General features: G+C 43.5%; 1 protein-coding gene across 15 annotated transcripts in view; it reads left to right on the forward strand.

The window, feature by feature from the left end:
- PNPLA7 (patatin like phospholipase domain containing 7) overlaps positions 1–24,597 on the forward strand; it is a 420,470-nt gene that overhangs the window by 253,637 nt on the left and 142,236 nt on the right. For all 15 annotated transcript variants that reach the window (XR_010593664.1, XR_010593665.1, XR_010593663.1 and 12 more), the window contains 3 exons: positions 17,506–17,569; positions 19,099–19,267; positions 20,256–20,438. Coding sequence is in view for 12 of the 15 variants with exons in the window: in XM_065572470.1 (XP_065428542.1) it covers positions 17,506–17,569; positions 19,099–19,267; positions 20,256–20,438 (416 nt within the window). In the remaining 3 variants the exon portion in view is untranslated. The remainder of the gene's footprint in view (positions 1–17,505; positions 17,570–19,098; positions 19,268–20,255; positions 20,439–24,597) is intronic.

Genomic DNA, 24,597 nt, shown 5'->3' on the forward strand with positions numbered 1-24,597 from the left:
TGTTAAGCTGGACAGTTCACTAGGCTTTTTCACCTCTTCAAGCATAAAACTTTGTGCAGTCCAGTGTGCAGATGTGTGAGCATGTGTGAATTTGTTAACATTGTAAAGGGTTTACTCCTGTGTGAAAAGTGGCTAAAGAATCCTGGGATACTTGATTAAAAATAGTAACAGCGAATCACTAAAAAACTCTTGTATCAGAGGGGTAGCCGTGTTAGTCTGAATCTGTAAAAGGCAACAGAGGGTCCTGTGGCACCTTTAAGACTAACTTCTGTTAGTCTTAAAGGTGCCACAGGACCCTCTGTTGCTTTTTAAAAAACTCTTGTAACACTGCACTACAGCCAAAATGCTTCTGAAATAAATGATGCCTAAAATTGTTGATTGGCTCTAGTTTTCAAGATATGCTATTGAGTCAGTATATACGACCCTTGACTTGGGAATGGTGGAGGATAAGTGAGTTATAAAGGGAAGGGATCTCAATTTAAACCAGAAATGACTAAAATACATCTTTGACTGGATCTGTGAATAAATCTATGACTGGATTTGGACAGTACTTGCTTTTTAGGCAAAACAATGAATGATGCAATCTGAAGCTGGTATTGCGTCATACATGATCTGAATTGCATCATGTTATTCCTAGAAGTCATGGATGATGCAATCATAACGAAGCTTACATCACTCTGCTGAACAAATTGCCCTATATCAGCTCTAGAAATCATAGTGTCGTGCTCTCTTATTTGTCAGTGTTTGATTTTGCAAAGGGACACATTTCTGTTTAGCCAAAGTGAGCAGAGATGCCTCGTACTTGTGTGAACAGTGCAGATAACTTCTGCTATGTTTGTGATGCAAAAGTCACTTCACCACAAAAGCGCAGTATAACCACTATGGTTAAGAAAGCCTATCACCTTTATTTTGGCTGCAAAATTGGAGATCAGGACAAGAGGCGGGCCCCACACATATGCTGCAACACTTGTGCAACAAATCTTCGCCAGTGGTTGAACAGGAAAAGGAAATCTATGCCTTTTGCAGTGCCAATGATTTGGAGAGAGCCAACAGATCATACCAGCAATTGTTACTTCTGCATGGTGCCTCCAGTTGGGAAAGGTGTGTCAAAGAAGAAAAGGTGGACTGTGCATTATCCAAACATTCCATCAGCTATATGCCCAGTACCCCACGGAGAAGGACTGCCGGTTCCTGATGCACCAGAATCATTCTCACTTGAGTCAGACGAGGAAGAGGATGAAACTTCTGGTCCTGAACCATCAATGTCACAGGACCCACATTTTCTCCCATCCTCCTCCTCTGAACCACACCTCATAACACAAGGTGAACTGAATGACCTTGTCAGGGATTTGGAACTACCCAAGAGTAAGGCAGAGCTGTTGGGCTCCAGACTACAGCAGTGGAATCTCCTGGCAGGTGATGTAAGGGTTTCCATGTTCCGTGACCGTCAAAAGGATCTTGTCCCATTCTTCTTCATGGAAGGTGAGCTTGTAGCCTGCAACAACATTGATGGTGTGATGGCAGCCCTCAACATCGTTCACGATCCAGATGAGTGGAGACTGTTCATTGATTCATCGAAGACGAGTCTTAAAGCTGTTTTACTGCATAATGGCAATGTTTTGCCATCAATTCCAGTTAGTCATGCAGTCCATATGAAGGAAACCTATGACAACATGAAACAACTTTTGAGGTGCATAAACTATGACCAACATCAGTGGCAGCTTTGTGGCGATTTGAAGGTTGTTGCTCTCTTGCTTGGTCTGCAGACTGGATACACAAAGTACTGCTGTTTTCTCTGTGAATGGGATAGTCGTGCAAGAGATTCTCACTACATCAAGAAAGATTGGCCACTCCGACAGTCATTGGAGCCTGGGAGGAAAAGTGTTCAGCATCCATCACTTGTTGAATCAAGGAAGATTTTGTTACCACCCTTACACATCAAGCTGGGTCTGATGAAGAACTTTGTCACGGCCATTGACAAAACACAAGCAGCTTTCAAGTACCTCCGTGGAAAATTTCCAAGGTTAAGTGAAGCTAAGATAAAGGAAGGTGTCTTTGTTGGTCCTCAGATTCGTGAACTTCTTCGAGATGATGCATTTGACCATGCACTGCGTGGCAAGGAAAAGACGGCATGGAAAGCCTTCCAGTTAGTGGCAATAAATTTTCTCGGAAACAACAAGACAGACAACTACAGGTTGTTGGTGGAAAACCTCCTCAAGGCATACAAAAGCCTTGGTTGCAGCATGTCACTAAAGATGCATTTTTTGCACTCTCATCTAGATTTTTTTTTTCCACTGAACTGCGGAGCAGTGAGTGACGAGCACGGCGAGCGATTTCACCAGGACATTGCAACAATGGAGAAACGCTATCAGGGCAAATGGAGCCCATCAATGCTTGCAGACTATTGCTGGACAGTGACAAGAGATGCTCCATTTAATGAATACAAGAGACAAGCCAAGAAACGCCGAGTAGACACTGAATAGGACTAAACTATGTACAGAATAGTTTTTTGCCTTTTGTTTCATAATGAATTTTATTTATATAACCCTTTTGCTGATTTTTAAAGTGTTACATAAAAGGACAGGTGAAATATTATCATGTAAAGCGACCATAAACACATGAAAAGACCTTGGTTTACAATTTATGATTAAAACTCTACTATCTACACAATATACATAGACATAAAATGTAAAAACTTAAATATCTTAGAAACAGTAGCCAATCAGTTGTTTTAATTGTCATATTTGAATTCAGCACATCAAAATACATAATAAATAGCACATTTTATCTCTGAAGCAGACGACTTCTCAAAAATTGTAGACCAGTGTAATTTTAAGTGTTTGTCCTCTCCTGTTGGGAATCATAAGGCAGGAATATCATCTCGTTATGATTTACTGCAGAAAATTACAGCTGGATCCTAAGTGACTGGCAGATAACTTTAGTATGTTTAAAAAAAAAAAAAAAAAAGGCCACACTGCCTATTTTTGAAAAAAAATGGCTGCTCAGGTTGAGACCCTACCGTAACAAAGAGGGGCAAGTTTTCCTATGTGACCATCTCACTTTTCCCTTTTGTCCTTTTTACTTGCTTCTTGTGAGCAGACAGTACTTACGTTAACAACCTCATCAGCTGAAGAATGGAGCAGACGGCCACAGTGGGAGGGTGAAGTGCCATAAACACAGACTCTGGTCTATTGGCTGTGTTTATGCAGTTTTTTAGCTTACTGAAATTGAAATTATTCATTCATCAGGTCTTGTTACTGTTTATCCAACCCAGAAATACTCTGAAACTATAATTAATCTTCTGCCCATGTTATTTCTGTATATATAAAAAAACCCACAAGTGTACAGTATATAATCCACCCCTCTCACACATTCTATTTTTCAAGGGATTTTAATCCATCCATTTTAATTAGGATTGTGAACAGGAGAGAGGTATCATCAAAAAATTCCCTGGAAGCATTTTTTTCCCATTTATAAAATGTAATTGTAAATAATTTCTATTCCTTAGTGGGCACAGAGCAGAAGCTATGCTTTGTGACGTCTCAGGTTATTGATAGTGCACTCCAGTGACAAAATTAGTAATTCAGAGTAATTTGCATCCCTCCTCTCCCCATTTTAAAAAAAAATTAAGTTTATAGTAAATCCTCCAATTTTATCTACATTTCACTTCACTTGTTTGTTTTTAGAAAATTTGGGGATTCAACCCAACAATAACTATCTGCTTTGATACACTCCTTAGCGATGGGGGAACCCAAGCAAAGATAGGGGAAGCGACTTGGCCAAGGTCACACAGGGAGTTAGTGGCAAACTGGGGCTAGAGCCATCCTCTCCCTGAGTGTAGTGGTGATGAAAATATTGCATTTATCATGCATCTCTGAACTCCACACCTTCCCTCCTTTTTTCCTACGAGAAAGGGTACATTCCCAGCTTTCCAAAGGGATGACTAGTACTTGTTTCTAGGCTGATAGATCCTTAAAGATGTGACCTTAAAACAGGGCTGCACAGAGGATTCAGGGGGCCTGGGGCAAAGCGGGGGAGCTGCGGCGCTTGTACTCACCTGGCGGCAGTCTGGGTCTTCGGCGGCTTTTCGGTGGCGGGGGGCCCTTCAGTCACTCCGCATCTTCGGCAGCACTAGGGTTACCATTCGTCCGGATTCTCCCGGACATGTCTGGCTTTTTTGAGTTAAAAATAGCGTCCGGGGGGAATTTGTAAATGACTGGATTCCCCCCCACACACCACCATGAAGAGCACGCGCGGCTGACAGGGCAGCTGGCTTGATTGTGCCACTCTCATGGGGCTCTGGCAGCCAGAGCCCCTCCTCCGCTTCCCCCTTCTCTCCCCTACAGCTTGAAATCACTCCCCTCCTCTCTCTCCCTCCCTCCCCCTCCCTGCATTCGCAGATCGCCGGCTGGCCGTTCGCATCGGGCCTCCGGCAGTCTGGAGCTCCTCCCCCTGCTCCTGCTCCCCCCTCCCCTGCTGCCCAGCCCGCCGCTCCGCAGCACTCTGTGGGGGCAGGGACCGGGCTGTGCCGCTCTGCTGGGGAGCGCAGCAGCATGTTGGGCTCCGTGGGGAGCTCGACACGCTGTTCTGAGCGGCACGGTAAGGGGGCCACGGGGTAGGAGAAGGGGCAGGGAGGTTCTGGAGGGGGCAATCAAGAGACAGGGAGCAGGGTTGGATGGGTCGGGAGTTTGCGGGGGGGCTGTCTGGGGTGGGGTGTGGATAAGGTTTTGGGCAGTCAGGGTACAGGTAGGGGGTAGGGTCCTAGGGGGGCAGTTAGGGTGGGGGGGCCTCAGCGGGGGCAGTCAGGGGACAAGGAACAGGGAGGCTGAGGAAAGCCTCTGGATTGCAAGTCCAACCGCTACCTCCTCGTGGTGAGAGTCGGTAACTGGCTTGGATAGCCAGGCGGATTGCGGAGGACGAACCCACATCCCACATTCAGTGGGGTGTGGGACGGGGTTGGGCAGCCCCATATGGTGTCACATGGATGCCCCCCTGGTAAGGGTAGCCTCCCCCAGGTACGGGTTGACTCCCCCTGGTAAGGGTTAGATTCCCCCTGGTAAGGGTAGTCTCCCCCAGGCACGGGTTAGTTTCCCCCTGGAAAGGGTAAGTTTCCCCCAGGTACGGGTTAGTTTCCCCCTGGAAAGGGTTAGTTTCCCCCTGAGAAGGGTAAATCTTTTAGCTATGGAAAAAAGTAATTTATATTTTTATACCGGATTGGCGCTGGACTGGGTTAATAACGCCCCCGCTGTTGGCTTTGATGCCCCGGCTGACAGTGTTAAATATATTAGGGGTGTGATCAGGGTCGCTGGACCAATGGATAAAATGGTGTGGACTATAATGAAGTCTCATGAGAATGAGAGTGAGAATCAAGTCCTCCCAGTGGAGCATGGAGAGGAGGTAGAGGAGAATGTTTGTGATGATCATGGTGAGGAGATTTTATCTATCTTACCGATGGTTTTTACAAGGGACACTTTTAATGATTTAACTATGGACAGTTTTAATCCAGATTTTAAGTATTTAAGTACATTTGATGATCCATATGTTAGGGAATCAAGTACTGATTTTAATAGGGATCGTAATAAGGATCTTAACAGTATTGGTAGTAATATAAATATATTAGAAAGTAGTTCGTGGAAGGATGGGGTTTTTTATTTAGAGTATCCCGTTGATAGTTTTAATTGTCCAATATGTCCCCAGATATTACCAACATTTGGTAAATGGGCCAAACACATTAATGTGGTTCATAAAAGTAAAGCCATACGAGTTGTATGTAGTAAATGTGGAAAATCTTCTCAATATCATAATATAGCTTGCCACTACCCCAAGTGCATACCCAAGAAGGCGGATACCCCAATGAGCCATACGTGCTTGGTCTGTGGGCTTGGTTTTCATACTAGATCTGGATTGAGCCAACACTGTAGACATAGACACCCTGCTGTGAGGAATGAGCAAAGAAAAGAAGATATGGCTGCTAAAAGTAAGATCAAAGAGGGATCGACTAGATCTCGTATATGGACTAAAGATGAGGTTGCGCAGCTTATACAGTTGGAAAGGAAATATATTGGGAAAAGGAATATAAATAAATGTATTGAGAGCGAGATGAGGACCAAAACGAATAAACAAATATCAGATAAAAGACGAGAATTAGCAAAGAAGAAGTTAGTGGTAACAGGAGATAGGGAGGAAGTGACTGAGGTAGAGGACATTAGAGTAAATATATTAGAAATTCCGCCCCCAAGAGAGAGGATTTTCCCACTAAAAGGACATCCAGAAGTGGATTTAGTGGAGAAAATATGTAAACGGGGAAAACAAAGTAGGGAGGGAAGAGAAATAATAAATAGTTTAGGGGAAATTGAAGGATTATTAAAGGAGGATTTAACAAAAGCTCTCGGATGGGCAATGTTGGAAAAATTATGTTATTCATTAGTAGAGGGACAGGACCCTAGAAATGAAAGTCAAATAGAGTTGAGGAATAAAGGAAAAGGGAAGATGAGAAAGGAGGGGAGAAGGAAGCAATTTAATGCAATTAGGAGATATGCTACAAAGAAAGCTAAGTATAAATTCTATCAACAATTATTTGATAAGGATAGAAGAAGATTGACTCGCATTATAATGGGAGAGCCAGATAAGGCTAAGTGTGCTATCCCTATGAAAGAAATTGAGGAATACTATGTAAATATTTTGGGAACAATTGGACATGGTAATATGATAGGGTGGCCATCATCCACAGAGAATGCGGATAATGATATATTAATGAGTCCGATCTCTGTGGATGAGATTAGAATAGCTTTAAGAGAAATAAGAAAAGATAGTGCTCCTGGCCCAGATAAAGTAAAAGTGAGCAATTTGTGGGATATTTTTAATTTAGACTCCTTAATACTTACAAAAATTTTTAATATATGGTTTCTAAATAGACAGGTACCAGATGAATTTAAGAAAAATAGAACGATTTTAATACCAAAGACACAAGATGAGGAGGAAATGAAGAAGTTAACATCTTGGAGACCATTGACAATTGGGTCAGTTTGGATTAGAATCTATACCAAAATATTAGCAAAAAGACTGGTGGAAACAGTTAAGATATGTAGTAGACAAAAAGGGTTTATATCCGCCCCTGGGTGTGAGGAAAATATTGCTATATTAGATAATTTGATTAAAGGGGCTAAACGAAATGGGAATGAAATTGCAATAGTGTTTGTAGATCTGGCTAAAGCATTTGATTCTGTGGGACACGGACATATAATAGCCGGGTTGAGAAGATTTGGTATAGATGAACATTTTATAGATATTATTAGGGACCTTTATGATAATTGCACAACTAGGGTATGGGTGGGTGATGAAGCTACTGAGTCTATTTTAATTAGGAGGGGGGTCAAGCAGGGTGACCCGTTGTCCCCAATTTTGTTTAATATTGCTATGGATCCCCTTTTAACTAGATTAGAAGTAGAAGGAAGTGGTTTTTATGTTAAGGGTAATAGTGTCACGTCATTGGCTTTTGCCGATGATGTGGCAATTTTAAGTAGCTCATATAAAGGAATGATCAAAAATTTGGGTATCTTAGAGGAGTTTTGTAAAAATACTAATCTCTCTGTTAATGTGAAGAAAACGAAAGGCTTTCATATTTTAACTAAACATAAAACCTATGTAGTTAATCCTAAGGATAATTGGCAGATAGGGTCAGAGAAGATTGAATATGTTCAACCAGGGGATTTTGAAAAATATTTAGGGGCTAGAATAGATCCCTGGATAGGTGTAGGGGGACCGGTACTTAAAGAAAAATTGAAAGATTGGAGTGAGAATTTAATTAAGGCCCCATTAAAACCGGCCCCAAAAATATTAATTTTACAGACATACATCTTACCGAAGCTATTTTATAATCTTCTTTTAATAGAACCCCCTTTTAATCTTTTAGACGATCTTGATGTGTTAGTTAGAAAAATAGTTAAAGAGATTTTACATTTACCTCAGTGTACCACAGATGGGATATTTTATTCTAGAGGTAGGGATGGTGGTTTAGCTCTCACTAAGTTTAGTGTGCAAATCCCAAATATGTTAATTCGTAAATGGAGGAGACATATTGTCTCGAGAGATGATTGGATGGACCTATCTTATCTATATGCAGGAGAAAATCTTGTGGATAAAATATTGTCATTTAGTGCAGTAACATCTCATCCCAAGAAATGGAGGGAAGAGGAATTTTTAAGATGGTCGGAACTGAGATGTCAGGGAATAGGGATAAAATATTTTTAAAATGATTTAATTAGTAATTCGATTTTTAGAAACTCTAGTAAAGTTAAATCGTCAGCGTATATCGCAGCATTGCAGCTTAGGGCAAATATTTATCCTACTAGGGAGACATTAGCAAGAGGAAGAGGAGGTGTGAATGCTCTTTGTAGATGGTGCGGTAAAGTGCGGGAGACTGTTCCCCATATCTCAGGACAATGTTATAAGACTAAGAATGCTAGGATAAAAAGGCATAATAGAGTAGTGTCTGCAGTTGTAGATAAGGTTGGTAAATTAGGGTGGAAGGCAATGATAGAGCCCCATTTGAGAAATAGTAAGGGTGAGTTAAGAAAGCCGGATATTATATTTATAAAAGGAGATACAGCCGTGGTGGTTGATGTTACAGTGCGATGGGAGGATAATGCCGGAAGTTTGGAACAAGCCCACAGTGAGAAGGTGGCTTATTATCTTGAGTTAGAGGAAGAAATTAAAAACTTAACGGGAGGTAAAAATATCCACTTCTTTGGTTTTGTGCTTGGGGCGCGTGGAAAGTGGAGTGAAGGTAATAATGATTTGTTACAATTATTGGGAATGGACAGAAGTAAAATCTTTAAGGAGAATATATGTAGACTTGTTTTATATTCCACTATTGGTATGATGGCTATATTCAGTGACAGGTAAAGATCCCGGAGTTTCCATTCCGTGTATCTTGCCAAAACTAAATTTTAGCTATTTTGGTTTCCATGCTCTAAATTTTCAAATTTTTAATATTGTTTTGAACATTAACATATTTAGTGTTATTTAATATCTGCCCTTCAATAGAATGGTTTTAACTATATAATAAATACTTATTAATGGATGAAATTCCAATTTAAATTATTAGTTTATTTATTTATTTATTTTAACTACTGGATGTGGATGCGGACTGGCCGCGTATAGTAACCAGGAAAGGGCAGGTAGTCACGCCTGTACATAAATAGGGGGTGGGGTTCTGGAGGGCAGTTAGGAGCAGGGGTCCCAGGAGGGGGCAGTCAGGGGACAAGGAGCCGGGGAGGGTGTTGGGAGTTCTGGGGGCGGGGCTGTCAGGGGGCAGGGGTGGGGAGAGGGATTGGAGCAGTCAGGGGACAGGGAGCAGAGGGGTTTAGATGGGTCGGGAGTTCTGGGGGGGGGCTGTCATGGGGTGGGGAGTGGTTGGATGGGGCGTGGGAGTCCCAGGGGTCTGTCTGGGGGTGTGGATAAGTGTTGGGGCAGTCAGGGGACAGGTAGGGGGTAGGATTCTAGGGGGCCAATTAGGATGGGGGGAGGGTCTCAGGAGGGGGCAGTCAGGGGACAAGGAGCAGGGAGGCTTAGATAGGGGGTGGAGTCCTGGGGGGCAGTTAGGGGCAGGGGTCCCAGGAGGGGGCAGTCAGGGGACAGACAAGGAGTGGGGGGAGGGTTGGAGGTTCTGAGGGGGGCGGGAAGTGGGAGGGAGTGGAAGGGGCGGGCCTAGGGCAGAGGGGGCGGGGCTAGGGCTAGGCTCCTCCCATCCTCTTTTTTGATTGTTGAAATATGGTAACCCTAGGCAGCACTGAAGGACCCGCCGCCGAAATGCTGCCAAAGACCCAGAGCGACTGAAGGGCCTCCTGCCACCAAAATGCCGCCGAAGACCCGGACCGCCGCCGGGCCAGGGCTTGCGGGGCCCGGGGCCTGGGACAAATTGCCCCACTTGCCCCCCCTCCGGGCGGCCCTGCCTTAAAATAGTGGCACTTAGTATGAAAAAAGTATTTTACACACACACACACACACACACACATATTCTGAAAGTCTCAACCAGAAAACTTTCCATTTACTATGGATGTGAATTTCATGAAACTTAAATGTGAAGCAGAAATGAAGTTAGAACTCCAGAAAGAAAAGATTCACGTGTGAGCCAGTTAGGGAGTACTCATTAGCAGAAACAATTTGCTTAGTTAACTTTACTTTAGACCAAAGGATTTACCTCTAAGGAAGTAAGCAGAAACTTTCTGACTTGTCATGAAACAGTAATAGAACTCAACCAGCTGATAGCCAGTGTTCTTTTCCTGTGTACCTGGTGGAAAGCCTCTGATGAAGGGCACGCTAAGAATTATTGCCCAAGCCAAAAAAGAGCCAAAGATACACCCTGCCTAAATGGAGAAAATTTTACTAACAACACAGAACATGAAAGGGTTTTTTTAAAGTAAGATTGATAATTGACAGCATCCCTTTTAAATTATACTGTGATTTTCTACAATAATTGTGCTGATTCATTCCAGCGTGCTTGAAATTCTTTGGAATAATCACCATTGCACATTTGTCTAAACTGCTTTTTCTTATTCTCTCTCTTAATCAAAACTAGGAAGGTAAGTAAACAGCAGCTACTCCCAATAGGCTGAAGCTCTGCTGTTAAAATGGGAGCAGATTGGAGATGTAAGCAAATTCTGAAAGAAGTTAGGTAACTGTTGGGCTGTCAAATTAGGCTGCTGACAGTGAATTGTTATATAATATTACATTGAAAGGGTAGGGAAATCCCTACGCAGGTGAGAACAGGCTCATTTGGTATCTGTGACATATGGTTCCTTTGTACAGATTTGATGCTGTTCATCAGTATTACTTGTTTGGTCAAAAAAATAAAACATTTCTCTTTTTAATAGAATAGTTGATTGCAAATTATAACTTGGAAGCCACTTCGGTGGTTTCACCACTGTTACAGAGGAACAAAGTACTCTAGGTATCGCATTATGAACGATGCATTGGTGCCGGCCCCAGGGTTCTATGCAACTATGAATGAAGTGGAACTTCTCACTCTCTTTGCCTGAGATGGAGGCATTCTGTCAGAAGGGTGTCAGAAGCCTTTCTCTGTATTTTTTGCAATTCTAATATATCTTTTTTTGAGACAGGGCAACTTTTCCACCTCACCATTTATCCCATTTTCCCAGATCATTTATGAATATGTTGAACAGCACAGATCCCTGGACAGATCCTTAGTGGGCCCAGCTGTTTACCTCTTTCTATTGTGAAAACTGACCATTTATTTCTACCCTTTGTTTTCTATCTTTTAAACTAGTTATTGATTCATTAGAGGACCTTCCTCTTATCCCATGACTGCTTCCTATGCTTAGAGTCTTAGCTGTGGGTCTTTGTCAAAGGCTCTCTGAAAATCCAATTACACTATATCCACCCGATCACCCTTGTCGTCCTGCTTGTTGACACCCTCAAAGAATTATAATAGATTGGTGAAGCACGATTTCCCTTTACAAAAACCATGTTGACTTTTCCCCAAAGAATTGTGTTCATCTATGTATCTGATAATTCTGTTCTTTACTATACTTTCAACCAATTTGCCAGGTATTGAAGTTAGGCTTACCAGCCTCTAATTGCTAGAATTGTCTCTTGAGCCTTTAAAAAATTGGCATCACATTAGCTATCCTCCAATCATCTGGTACAGAGGCTGATTTAAGCAATAGGTTACATACTATAGTTAGTAGTTCTACAGTTTCATATTTGAGTTCCTTCAGAACTCTGAGGTGAATACCATCTGCTCCTGGTGACTTATTACTCTTTAATTTTATCAATTTGTTCCAAAACCTTCTCTATTGACATCTCCATCTGGGACTGTTCATCAGATTTGTCACCTAAAAAGAATCTCCCTCACATGCTCTGCAGCGAAGACCAATGCAAAGAATTCATTTAATTTCTCTGCAATGGCCTTGTCTTCCTTCAGTGGTCTTTTAGCACCTCGATTGCCAGTTGCTCCACTGATTGTTTGACAGGCTTCCTGCTTCTGATGTACTTTAAAAAAAAATGCTGCTAGTTTTTGTGTCTTTTGCTAGTTGTTCTTCAAGTGCTTTTTTGGCTGCTTAATTATACTTTTACACTTGATTTGCCAGAGTATATGCTCCTTTCCATTTTCCTCCATTAGGTATACGTATTAGGGCAGTCAAGCAATTAAAAAAAAGTAATCATGATTAAAAAAATTAATCGCGATTAATCACACTGTTAAACAATAATAGAATACCATTTATTTAAATATTTTTGGATGTTTTCTACGTTTTCTACATTTTCATTTGTACTGTAGTACACTTTCTATCATGAAAGTTGAACTTACAAATGTAGAATTATGTACAAAAAAATAACTGCATTCAAAAATAAAACAACGTCAAACTTTAGAGTCTACAAGTCCACTCAGTCCTATTTCTTGTTCAGTCAATCGCTCAGACAAACAAGTTTGTTTACATTTGCAGGTGATAATGCTGGCTGCTTCTTGTTTAGAATGTCACCTGAAAGTGAGAACAGGCATTCTCATGGCAGTGTTGTAGCCAGCGTCGCAAGATATTTACATGCCAGATGTGCTAAAGATTCATAGGTCCCTTCATGCTTCAATCACCATTCCAGAGGACATGTGTCTCTGCTAATGACGGGTTCTGCTCGATAACAATCCAAAGCAATGTGGACCGACGCATGTTCATTTTCATTATCTGAGTCAGATGCCACCAGCAGACAGTTGATTTTCTTTTTTGGTGGTATGATTTCTGAAAGCATGCTCCACACCTCATCCCTCTCAGATTTTGGAAGGCACTTCAGATTCTTAAACCTTGGGTCGAGTGCTGTAGCTATCTTTAGAAATCTCACATTGGTACCTTCTTTGCATTTTGTCAAATCTGCAGCAAAAGTGTTCTTAAAATGAACATGTGCTGAGTCATCATCCGAGACAGCTATAACAAGAAATATATGGCAGAGTGCAGGTAAAATAGAGCCGGAGACATACAATTCTCTCCCAAGGAGTTCAGTCACAAATTTAATTAATGCATTATTTCTTAACAAGCTATATCAGCATGGAAGCATGTCCTCTGGAATGGTGGCCGAAGCATGAAGGGACATATGAATGTTTAGCATATCTGGCACGTAAATATCTTGCAATGCCAGCTACAAAAGTGCCATGCGAATGCCTGTTCTCACTTTCTGGTGACGTTGTAAGAAGCGGGCAGCATTATCTCCTGTAAATGTCAACAAACTTGTTTGTCTTAAGTGATTGACTGAAGGAGAAGTAGACTGAGTGAAAACTAAAGTTTTGCATTGTTTTGTTTTTGAGTGCAGTTATGTAACAAAAAAAAATCTACATTTGTAAGTTACACTTTCACGATAGAGATTGTACTACAGTACTTGTATGAGGTGAATTGAAAAATACTTTCTTTTGTTTATCATTTTTACAGTGCAAATATTTGTAATAAAAAAAATATAAAGTGAGCACTGTACACTTTGTATTCTGCATTGTAATTGAAATCAATATATTTGAAAATACAGAAAAACATTTAATACATTCCAATTGCTCTTCTATTGTTTAACAGTGTGGTTAAAACTGCGATTAATTGCATTTAATTTTTTTAATCTCAATTAATTGTTTTGAGTTAATCGCATGAGTTAACTGCGATTAATCAACAGCCCTAATAAGAATCTATCTAAGGCTAAGCCTACTGGAGAGCATAAAGTCTTAATTTATTCGAACACTAACAAAAAAAAGTAACACTTTAAAATATTTGACCATTTTAGACAATATTTGACTGGACAATTGACCACTTATTTTTGGATATTCAAATGCCATCCCTTAGTACTTTGGCACATTGGAATCCTGTAGTGAGGTTCACTGTAATATAAACAATAATGAAATCTGATCTCCCACTGTGAAATCTGGTGTTTTGTATGCTTTTACCCTATACTAACCAGATTTCACAGGGGAGACCAGCATTTCTCAAATTGGGGGTCCTGACCCAAAAGGGAGTTGCAGGAGGTCACAAGGTTATTTTAGGGGGTCATAGTATTGCCACCCTTACTTCTGCGCTGCCTTCAGAGCTGGATGGCCGGAGAGCGGTGGCTGTTGGCCGGACGCCCAGCTCAGAAGGCAGTGCCCCACCAGCAGCAGCACAAAAGTAAGGGTGGCAGTACCATACCATGTCATCCTTACTTCTGCGCTATTGCCTTCAGAGCTGGACAGTCGGAGAGTGGCAGCTGCTGACTGAGCAGCAATGCAGAAGGATGGCAATATCATACCAGTCCATCCTTACTTTTGTGCTGCTGCTGGCCAGCTGCCCAGCTCTGAAAGCAGCAGCGCAGAAGTAAGGGTAGCAGTACCACAACCTCCCCCTACAATAATCTTCTGACCCCCCACAACTCCTTTTGGGGTCAGAACCCCTACAATTACAACACCATGAAATTTCAGCTTTAAATAGCTGAAATCATTAAGTTTATTATTTTTTAAATCCTCTGACCGTGAAATTGACCAGTATGGACCATGAATTTGGTAGGGCCTTAATCGTGCGTAATTAAAGCTAAAAGAGGCAGTGTTAAGGAAGTGCACAGCACTTTGCCATTGTCATGTCCCATCTTTTCAGTGCCTAGCTGTGTAATTGTAACATTTTCTTACCATCGTGTGGTTTCTATGGGTTACATAGAGAAACTGTGTGACTTGTCTAAGGCCATATAACAAGTTATGACAGAACCAGAATTAAAGTCATCAGTGCCTGGTTTCCAGCACCTTGCTCACTGCACTAAACAATATTGCTTTTTAATGTATTAAGAAATAGCATATAATTTTTAATAGATTCTGTTCTTGCATTAACAATAAAATGAGTGCTTACAATGGGAAAACGTTAGTGCAGTGGGATTTTTATTTCATGTTTTGCTAAATTTTAGCAAATATCTCTTTCAGTATGTGAGAGGACCTTTCTTTTCAGCATGAGATTAATTCCTTGAATTTCTCTCGTGTCTTGAGTGTGTAGGCGCAGTTATTCTGGTGGGAAAACATTGTCACCTACAACATTTATTGCAACTAATAAAACAGAGCAGCTAATAAAAATATTGACTAAAATGGCAGCAAGAAAAAAATCTTATTAATTATGTGCATTGAAATGTTGCTTCAGTGGCATAATGGTGCTGTTCTACTGTCCATGTGCGAGACCTTAACTATGACCCAATAGTCCAATTTAGGAGCAACACTGACATACGGTGAAGGACTGCCCATTGCTGTCTTTTTGTGCTTGGAGGATGGTGACTTGGAAATAAAGCCTTGTTGGGGATTGAACAGGGAAATCTTTAGAACTCCATCTGAGGGAGGCCCCAATGCATGTGGAAGGGGGCCCCCAGTGCCCATCTTATGGGGGCTAGGTGGTTCAATGGGTTGATGATTTAGCTTGTCATTCTTAGAAACCAGGGTTTCCACAACCGAGAAAGGTGTTTGATGCTTTTAATCCACATACCTGGTCAACATTTTTGTTCATGTCACAAAAATCACTGTCATACTGAAAGGTGAACTGTCAGGCTGAAGGGAGGTTACTAGTGTAGTTCCTCACAGACTGGCCTTGGGACTCATCTTATTTAATATTTTTGTAATGACTTTGGCACAAAAAATGGGAGTGTATTAATAAAATTGGCAGATGACACAAAGTTGCGAGGTATTGCCAATATGGAGGACTGTCATATAAGACAATCTGGATGGCCTTGAAAACTGGAGTAACAGAAATGGGATGAAATTTAATAGTGCGAAGTGCAAGGTCATGGATTTAGGGACCGTGATGGGGTGTACAAACCCCACACTAAGCAACAAGGGCTTAAGGGCTCATTTTGGCTCAGCCAACCCTGCACCACCACACCTGCAGCAAATGCTCCATCTGCTGGAGGAATGAAAAGTCAGCGAATTAGCTCAGTTGGTTAGCAGCGCTAAAGGTGAGCAGACCTTCAGCCCATAGATCCAGCAGAGCAGAGTGAAACCTAAAGGCTCTAACGCAGCTGCCCAAAGGGGCCCTCTGTGAGGGAAGGGAGGACCCTCCATAGAGACAAGCAGAGAGGGAAGTATCCTGTGGCCCTGGACAGTGGCAACTCCCTCTTGTTTCTTTTTGATTTGGATTTTCCTAGCAGGCAAAGACCTTGGACTGAGCTAACCCCAGGGAGGAGACGAGAGGAAGACGCCCAGGGAGGACAGCCTTAAATAGCCTTGGTTGCCAGGTTACTGGTAGCCCAAAGGGCCCTGGGTCAGAGCCTGGTGGAGTGGAAGGGCCCGGGCTCCCCTCCCCACAACCTCCTGGACAGTCTGGGGTTGTGGCCATGACCACTAGGCCACGCTTCCCAATCAGACCCTGAGTAGAGACCATTACAAACTGGTGGAGAACATGGGTATTCGATTCCACCCCTGAGAGAAGAGGAGATTGACTGACCTAGGCAGCCAAACAGCCTGATTTAGAACAACATGGGCTGGTTGGCCAGTGACGATGGAGAACAGCGATAGCTTGGTTGATGGTCAGGGCACTTACCTGGGATGTGGGATGTCCAGGTTGAAATCTCTGGATTGAATGAGATAAATTCTCTTGCTTTCTCTTTCTCTCGTGTTGACCTGAAATTTCAAATATAAAATAAACAGGTATATGGCTGCAAAAAGTTTCTGTGTTGACAAATTTGCATTTTCAGATTGAAAAAACTGTTTTGTTGAAAATTTCATGATCAGCTCTAGTCAGGAGTGATGTGCATTAGCAAAGCTCTGGGGTTTGGGGAGTTTATGGTAGGGAGTCATTGTAGGTTAACATGAATCATAGAATCGTAGGACTGGAAGGGACCTTGAGAGCTCATCTAGTCCAGTCCCCTGCACTCATGGCAGGACTAAGTATTATGTAAACCATCCCTGACAGGAGCTTGTCTAACCTGCTCTTAAAAATCTACAATGAAGGAGAACCCACAACCTCCCTAGGCTATTTATTCCAGTGCTTAACTACCCTCACAGTTAGTAAGTTTTTCCTAATGTCCAACCTAAACCGCCCTTGCTGCAATTTAAGCCCATTGCTTCTTGTCCTATCCTCAGAGATTCAGAACAATTTTTCTCCCTCCTCCTTGTAACAAACTTTTATGTACTTTTATGGAAGTGCTTTGTCAGAGCTGTTTGCAGGAGCCGACCCTTCTATTCTGCGTTGACTCTAGTCCAGTGGTTCTCAACCAGTTTACCAATGTGGGCTGCATATACAGCTTTCTATGTGTTATGTGGGCTGCATCCACACAATATACATACCTGTATGGCCCTAAGGATATCACGTGGGCCGCAGCTGTGCACTGATTGGGCCACAAGCAGCCCGCCGCCCATGGGTTGAGAACCACTGTGTCAGTGCTGTTGTCCTTTAGGAACTTGAAATAATGTGGATTCATGCTGCCTTTTGATAAAGTAGTGTGTATGTTCTTTTTTCTCTGAATGACTTGTCAGTAACCAGACTGCAGGCGTTTGTGTATAACAATTTTTTATTTTCTTAGGTCCTGCTTTGCTGCTCACCAGTGATAATATCAAACAGCGGCTTGGTTCTGCTGCACTGGACAGGTACCCATTTCCCTTGACCCACTACTTACTGAGCAATGCTAAGGAAGGCCCAAGATGCACTTGTCTAAAAATCACACACTCAGCATGGGGAATATTTGCTAAAATATTTACGTTCCCATCAAAAAATAAGTCAGGCATACTAACCTTTTTAAAATAGAGCTAAGTTGTTTTTTTAAACTTTATTTTCCACAGACTCTCATTTTTCACTTGTCAAGTATATGTTTTTGAAATAGGTGTCAGGTTAATTATCCTAGTTCTTGAATGAGTGGATGTTTTGCATTCATTTGTAAAAATGTCATGAAATGTCTGATTAATGTTAGGTAGAGGCATATCCTGGTTCTTCAGTGTGTGTGTATTTAATGGAACAAATAGCAGGAAAATAAATGGCCTGGAAATGTTAGCTGAGACATAGACTGAACCCAAATATGAGGAATTTCTCAAGCTTGTCAGTTATAAATGTGTTAGGCTTTCTTTTCGCTTAACTTCTGTGCTCAAATAGCTTAATTTCCAGTATTGTGTATTGCTTGTGAATCTCCTTACCCAGCCGGCCTGTCTGGGAGTATAGAACCTGGGTCTTACCTGATTCTACAATAGCAACTTTGGTAAAGGCTCATTACAACTGGACCTTCTAGCTCAGCTTTGGTTCTGAGAACAGGATTCCTGAAAATGGCAATACCCTGCTAGTTTACAAGAGTAAAGCAGAAGAACAGTGCTGCTTCTTTGCAAAGCCTGTGATGACGGCAGAGTAGCTTAGCCCTGGATTTGTTAAGGTTGTGGCCGAACCCTGAAGGTTTTAGAAGTTTTGTCGATGCTGATCCAGACTTTATAAATGTTTCTGTCTGTACTTCCCTCTAAGAGGCTCTGGCTTCCACCTCCTCCATGACCCCTATTAAAACTGCCAACCTTCCTCCTTCACTTCTTGAAGACCCTGTTGCAGAGCAAAGCTTCTCTGGTGGCATTGCATTCAAAGTGCACATGCTCTGGGGCTGTGCACCCCAGAGAACATTACAATCCCAGGAATGTGCACTCTTAGATATGGGCAGTGGCCAGGGTTCAGCTGCACCGAAAGCATCCTCCTAGGGGAGAGGGCTGCGGGGAGGGTGCTTTGGCTGTGTGTGAACTCTAAGGGATTGAATTTCTTATTCACATGTGAAGAGTGTCTCACATTTAACTCGGAGGATGGAGGAAGGTTTGTTTTGGCTTCTGTTTTTTCCAGACTGGCTTTTCCTATACCAAGATGATAGTGGAGCTGAGCAGCTGGGATTCTAGCAGAGGTTCAGTGGATGGAGGGACAGATTTCCCCCCTTCCCCCATGATTAGGAAGACAGTGTTTTTTTAAAAAAAGAATATTTAGCTAGGTTAGATTTCAGTCCTTTCAGTCATTAGACGTGTCCCATTTAAAAAATGTTTGGGTGACCCCAGCTTCTGTTTATAGCCTCCAACATTTCCCCTCTGGGCTCAGTCCTCCACTCTGGCTGAATTCTTGCTGTGAATTGATCATAATTGTTTTGTTTGTTTGTGTCCCCCAGTATCCATGAGTACAGGCTATCTAGCTGGCTGGGGCAGCAGGAAGATATTCACCGTATTGTGCTCTACCAGTCTGACAGCACCCTTACTCCTTGGACACAGCGCTGTATCAGACAGGCCGACTGCATCTTAATAGTAGGGTTGGGAGAACAGGAGCCCACTGTTGGAGAGGTGCGGAATGTCTTTCTTTTTATCTGAGGGTGGGGGCAAAATTGCAAAACAACCTATTGTGTGACTGAGGCCTTTTTCTGGCTTTGGATTTGATACCCCTTGGGCATAAAATAGTGCATTATCATTATCATCTCCCTGGAAGTTTCTTTGAACTCCTGGGACTTTGGGAAACCTACCACCTGCAATCTCTGTATACCTCACCTCCCTGGCTTGTCTCAGCCTTGGAACAGAACTAGTGAGTAGATGGAGAATGGGAGTGCTGTAAGTTAAGCTATGATAATAATGAAAAGTAAAGAAGACAAGGAGGGAAGAATGGAAGAAGGAGAAAAGAATATTTGAAAAAAGTGTCCTCATGTAAAATAGGCTAAGAACACCCTAAGCAGCAGTAAGCATTTTTAAACCTTTACTTTTTATCAGCTTGGGAGTAGATTTCATTTTATATGAGCTTCGTATGTCCATCTTGTTTAGATGTACAGTAGGCATTATATGGAAATAGTCAAAAAAAACCAGGAGTTTTTATATATATATATATGCATCCGAAGAAGTGGGTTGTAGCCCACGAAAGCTTATGCTCTAATAAATTTGTTAGTCTCTAAGGTGCCACAAGTACTCCTGGTTTTTTTGAGGATACAGACTAACACGGCTGCTACCCTGAAACCTATGGAAATAGTGTTCAACTTGTTTACTTTAAACGGCTCTTTATAAGTTCCTGCTAATCTTCAAGCAGGGAAAAATTAACTAGCTAACATTGTTAAGAGTAGCCACATAAATGCAAAGGAAGGTGAAAATATATTAGCCTAAATTACCTTTGTGCGATTCGTCCTAGTGTGCACATTTACACAGCTCTCTGCACATGCAGATGACGTGAGGAGCAAGATGGGAATGTGGAGGAAAGTAGAGGTGGTGTACTTTTGTAAGAAATACTGTACTCTGTTAGATTGGCCCTGTACTAGTGGATGTCTGACTGTGTGAGTGTAATGTGCTTCAGCTAGAAAGGATGCTGGAGAACACAGCAGTCCGAGCCCAGAAGCAGCTGATCCTGCTCCATAAAGAGGATGGGCCTCTCCCTTGCCGAACTGTGGAGTGGCTCAACATGAGAAGCTGGTGCTCAGCTCATCTTCACCTCCGCTGTCCCCGTCGAGTCTTCTCCCGGAGGAGCCTGCCCAAGCTGGTAAGGATACCTGCCTCTGTGTGTTGGTCTTCTGTCAGCACTCTCAATCCTAGCACCACATTTACTGTTCATTAAAGATAACCTGGGATAATGTCAGTGCATCATGCTGTGACCTGCAGTTGGGAAAGGTATTACCAAGATATTGTCTCCATTAATTGAGGACCTAATTCATTGTAGAAATCTAGTAGAGATCCTTGGTTTACAGCTGATTTAGGGATTGAAGGATGTATGTAGGGGTTTTGATCTGTTGGAGCCAGTGAATATGTATAACTGTTGCAGATGATACTAAACTGCTCAAGATAGTTAAGACCAAAGCAGACTGTGAAGAACTTCAAAATGGCAAATGAAATTTAATGTGGATAAATGTAAAGTAATGCACATTGGAAGAAATAACCCCAACTATACATACAATATGATGGGGGATAATTTAGCTACAGCGAATCAGGAAAAAGGATCTTGGAGTCAGCGTGGATAGTTCTCTGAAGACATCCACGCAGTGGGCAGCGGCGGTCGAAAAAGCAAACAGGATGTTAGGAATCGTTAAAAAGGGGATAGAAAATAAGATGGAGTCAAGTATCAGGGGGTAGCCGTGTTAGTCTGTATCTACAAAAACAACAAGGAGTCTGGTGGCACCTTAAAGACTAACAGATTTATTTGGGCATAAGCTTTCGTGAGTTAAAACCTCACTTCTTCGGATGCATAGCTATGCATCCGAAGAAGTGAGGTTTTAACTCACGAAAGCTTATGCCCAAAAATAAGATGGAGAATATCTTATTACCCTTCTATAAATCCATGGTACGCCCACATCTTGAATACTGCGTACAGATGTGGTCTCCTCATCTCAAAAAAGCTATACTGGTATTAGAAAAGGTTCAGAGAAGGGCAACTAAAATGATTAGCGGTTTGGAACGGGTCCCATATGAGGAGAGATTAAAGAGGCTACGACTTTTCATCTTGGAAAAGAGGAGACTAAGGGGGGATATGATAGAGGTATATAAAATCATGAGTGATGTAGAGAAAGTAAATAAGGAAAAGTTATTTACTTGTTCCCATAATACAAGAACTAGGGGCCACCAAATGAAATTAATGGGCAGCAGGTTTAAAACAAATAAAAGGAAGTTCTTCACACAGCACACAGTCAACCTTGCCTGAGGAGGTTGTGAAGGCTAGGACTATAACAGCGTTTAAAAGAGAACTGGATAAGTTCATGGAGGTTAAGTCCATTAATGGCTATTAGCCAGGATGGCTAAGGAAGGTGTCCCTAGCCTCTGTTTGTCAGAGGGTGGAGATGGATGGCAGGAGAGAGATCACTTGAACTGTTATGTAGCCCTGTCACGGGGTGGTCCCCCTGAGAGTCCTTTCAGGCCTTAATCACAGACCGCACTCACCCTAGGTCCCTTTCACCACCATGTTTTCTTGTATTCTTCTAGCAGGCCACAGCCAGTAGTGCTATTTACATCTATTTTCCATCCGTAGCCAGCCCTCCTTGCTTGCTTCTAGGGAAGAGAACTGTAGTAGCAGCATCTAGTCCTGCCTGCTTCAGCCTTTCTTAAAGCTTCCTGTTCTCCCCCCGAACTACCGTCCTGCTTAGCTCAGAGGTGGGCAAACTACAGCCACATCCAGCCCACGGGACTCCCCTGCCCTGCCCCTGAGTTCCTGGCCCTGGAGGCTAGCCCCTGGCCCCATCCCTGCTGTTCCCCCTCCCCCGCAGCCTCAGCTCACTGCGCCACAGCCAGGGCCAGCTCCAGCTTTTTAGCCGCCCCAAGCGGCAAAGAGAAGAAAAAACTAAACAAAACCCAATTGAGCTGCCGTCGAAGAGGAAGAGACGGGGTGAAGGACTCGCGCCCGAATTTTCCCCGAAGATTAAAACGGGGTGCTTGAGCTGCCGCCGAAGTGCTGCCCCAATAACGGACGGACTGCTGCCCCTTTCTATTGGCTGCCCTAGGCACCTGCTTCCGTCGCTGGCGCCTGGAGCCGGCCCTGGCCACAGCCTGACCTGGTGCTCTGTGCTGCATGGTGGCATGGCTGGCTCCAGGCAGTGCGGTAAGGGGGCAGGGAGCAGGGGCGTTGGATAGAGGGCAGGGGAGTTCCGGTTGGTTGTCAGGGAGCGGGGGTGTGGATAGGGGTTGGGGCGGTCAGAGGGCGGGGAACAGGGCGGGTTGAATGGGGGCAGGGGTCCCAGGTGGACAGTCAGGAATGAGAGGAGGGGTTGGATAGAGTGGCAGGGGGCAGTCAGGGGCGGGGGGTCTGGGGGCAGTCAGGGGACAGGGAGGGGTGGATGGGGCAGGGGTACCCGGGGGGGCCATCATGGGACAGGGAACGGGGGGGTTGGATGGGGCAGGAGTCTGGGGGGGTTGGATAGGGGGTGGGGGCTGGGCACAGCCTCCCCTAACCGGCCCTCCATACAATTTCGGAAACCCAATGTGGCCCTCAGATGAAAAAGTTTGCCCGACCCTGTCCTAGCTGTTGGGGGTACTTCTGCCCAGTTAGCCCCTCAGCTGTATTTCTATTCAGTTAATTGGTCTCCTCTGCCAACTACCATCCAACTGGATGAATGGACTGTAAGGTGGATAGAAAGCTGGCTAGATCGTCGGGCTCAACGGGTAGTGATCAATGGCTCCATGTCTAGTTGGCAGCCGGTTTCAAGTGGAGTGCCCCAAGGGTCGGTCCTGGGGCCGGTTTTGTTTAATATCTTTATTAATGATCTGGAGGATGGTGTGGACTGCACTCTCAGCAAGTTTGCAGATGACACTAAACTAGGAGGCGTGGTAGATACACTAGGGGGTAGGGATCGGATACAGAGGGACCTAGACAAATTAGAGGATTGGGCAGAAAAAAACCTGATGAGGTTCAACAAGGACAAGTGCAGAGTCCTGCACTTAGGACGGAAGAATCCCATGCACTGCTACAGACTAGGGACCGAATGGCTAGGTAGCAGTTCTGCTGAAAAGGACCTAGGGGTCACAGTGGACGAGAAGCTGGATATGAGTCAACAGTGTGCTCTTGTTGCCAAGAAGGCTAACGGCATTTTGGGCTGTATAAGTAGGGGCATTGCCAGCAGATCGAGGAACGTGATCGTTCCCCTTTATTCGACATTGGTGAGGCCTCATCTGGAATACTGTGTCCAGTTTTGGGCCCCACACTACAAGAAGGATGTGGAAAAATTGGAAAGAGTCCAGCGGAGGGCAACAAAAATGATTAGGGGTCTGGAGCACATGACTTATGAGGAGAGGCTGAGAGAACTGGGATTGTTTAGTCTCCAGAAGAGAAGAATGAGGGGGGATTTGATAGCAGCCTTCAACTACCTGAAGGGGAGTTCCAAAGAGGATGGAGCTCGGCTGTTCTCAGTGGTGGCAGAGGACAGAACAAGGAGCAATGGTCTCAAGTTGCGGTGGGGGAGGTCCAGGTTGGATATCAGGAAAAACTATTTCACTAGGAGGGTGGTGAAACACTGGAATGCGTTACCTAGGGAGGTGGTGGAGTCTCCTTCCTTGGAGGTTTTTAAGGCCCGGCTTGACAAAGCCCTGGCTGGGATGATTTAGCTGGGAATTGGTCCTGCTTTGAGCAGGGGGTTGGACTAGATGACCTCTTGAGGTCCCTTCCAACTCTGATATTCTATGATTCTATGATTCTACCAGTTAGGTCCCAATTAATATAGCCTGGTGGTGGTAGAGTGACAGGGTGCTGCGTTAGTGCCGGACTCAGTACACCCTGTTCCAAGCCCTTAGGCCTGGTCCACACTAAGCCCCCAGTTCGAACTAAGATACACAACTTCAGCTACGTGAATAACGTAGCTGAAGTCGAAGTATCTTAGTTCGAACTTAAAAGTACTTACCGCGGGTCCACACGCGGCAGGCAGGCTCCCCCGTTGACTCCGCCTACTCCTCTCGGAGAGCAGGATTACCGGCGTCGACGGCGAGCACTTCCGGGATCGATTGCTGGCTGCTGAACCAGCGGGTAAGTATAAATGTACCCTTAGTGTTATCATAAGGCTCTCAGTGTTTGAGGAGAGGGTGCAGAGAGCCAAGCAGGCTGAAATCCTGCATAAATTGAGGAATTTCTTTGTGGAATACAAGAATGAGGCTTTCTGATGGTTAGTTGCAACTAGTTGCATTTTCTTAGTGGTTGAGTTCAACATTTGATGTTTTCCTTCCTGTTC

Source organism: Chrysemys picta, chromosome 18 (assembly GCF_011386835.1).
Source record: "Chrysemys picta bellii isolate R12L10 chromosome 18, ASM1138683v2, whole genome shotgun sequence".
NCBI lineage: Eukaryota > Metazoa > Chordata > Testudines > Emydidae > Chrysemys > Chrysemys picta.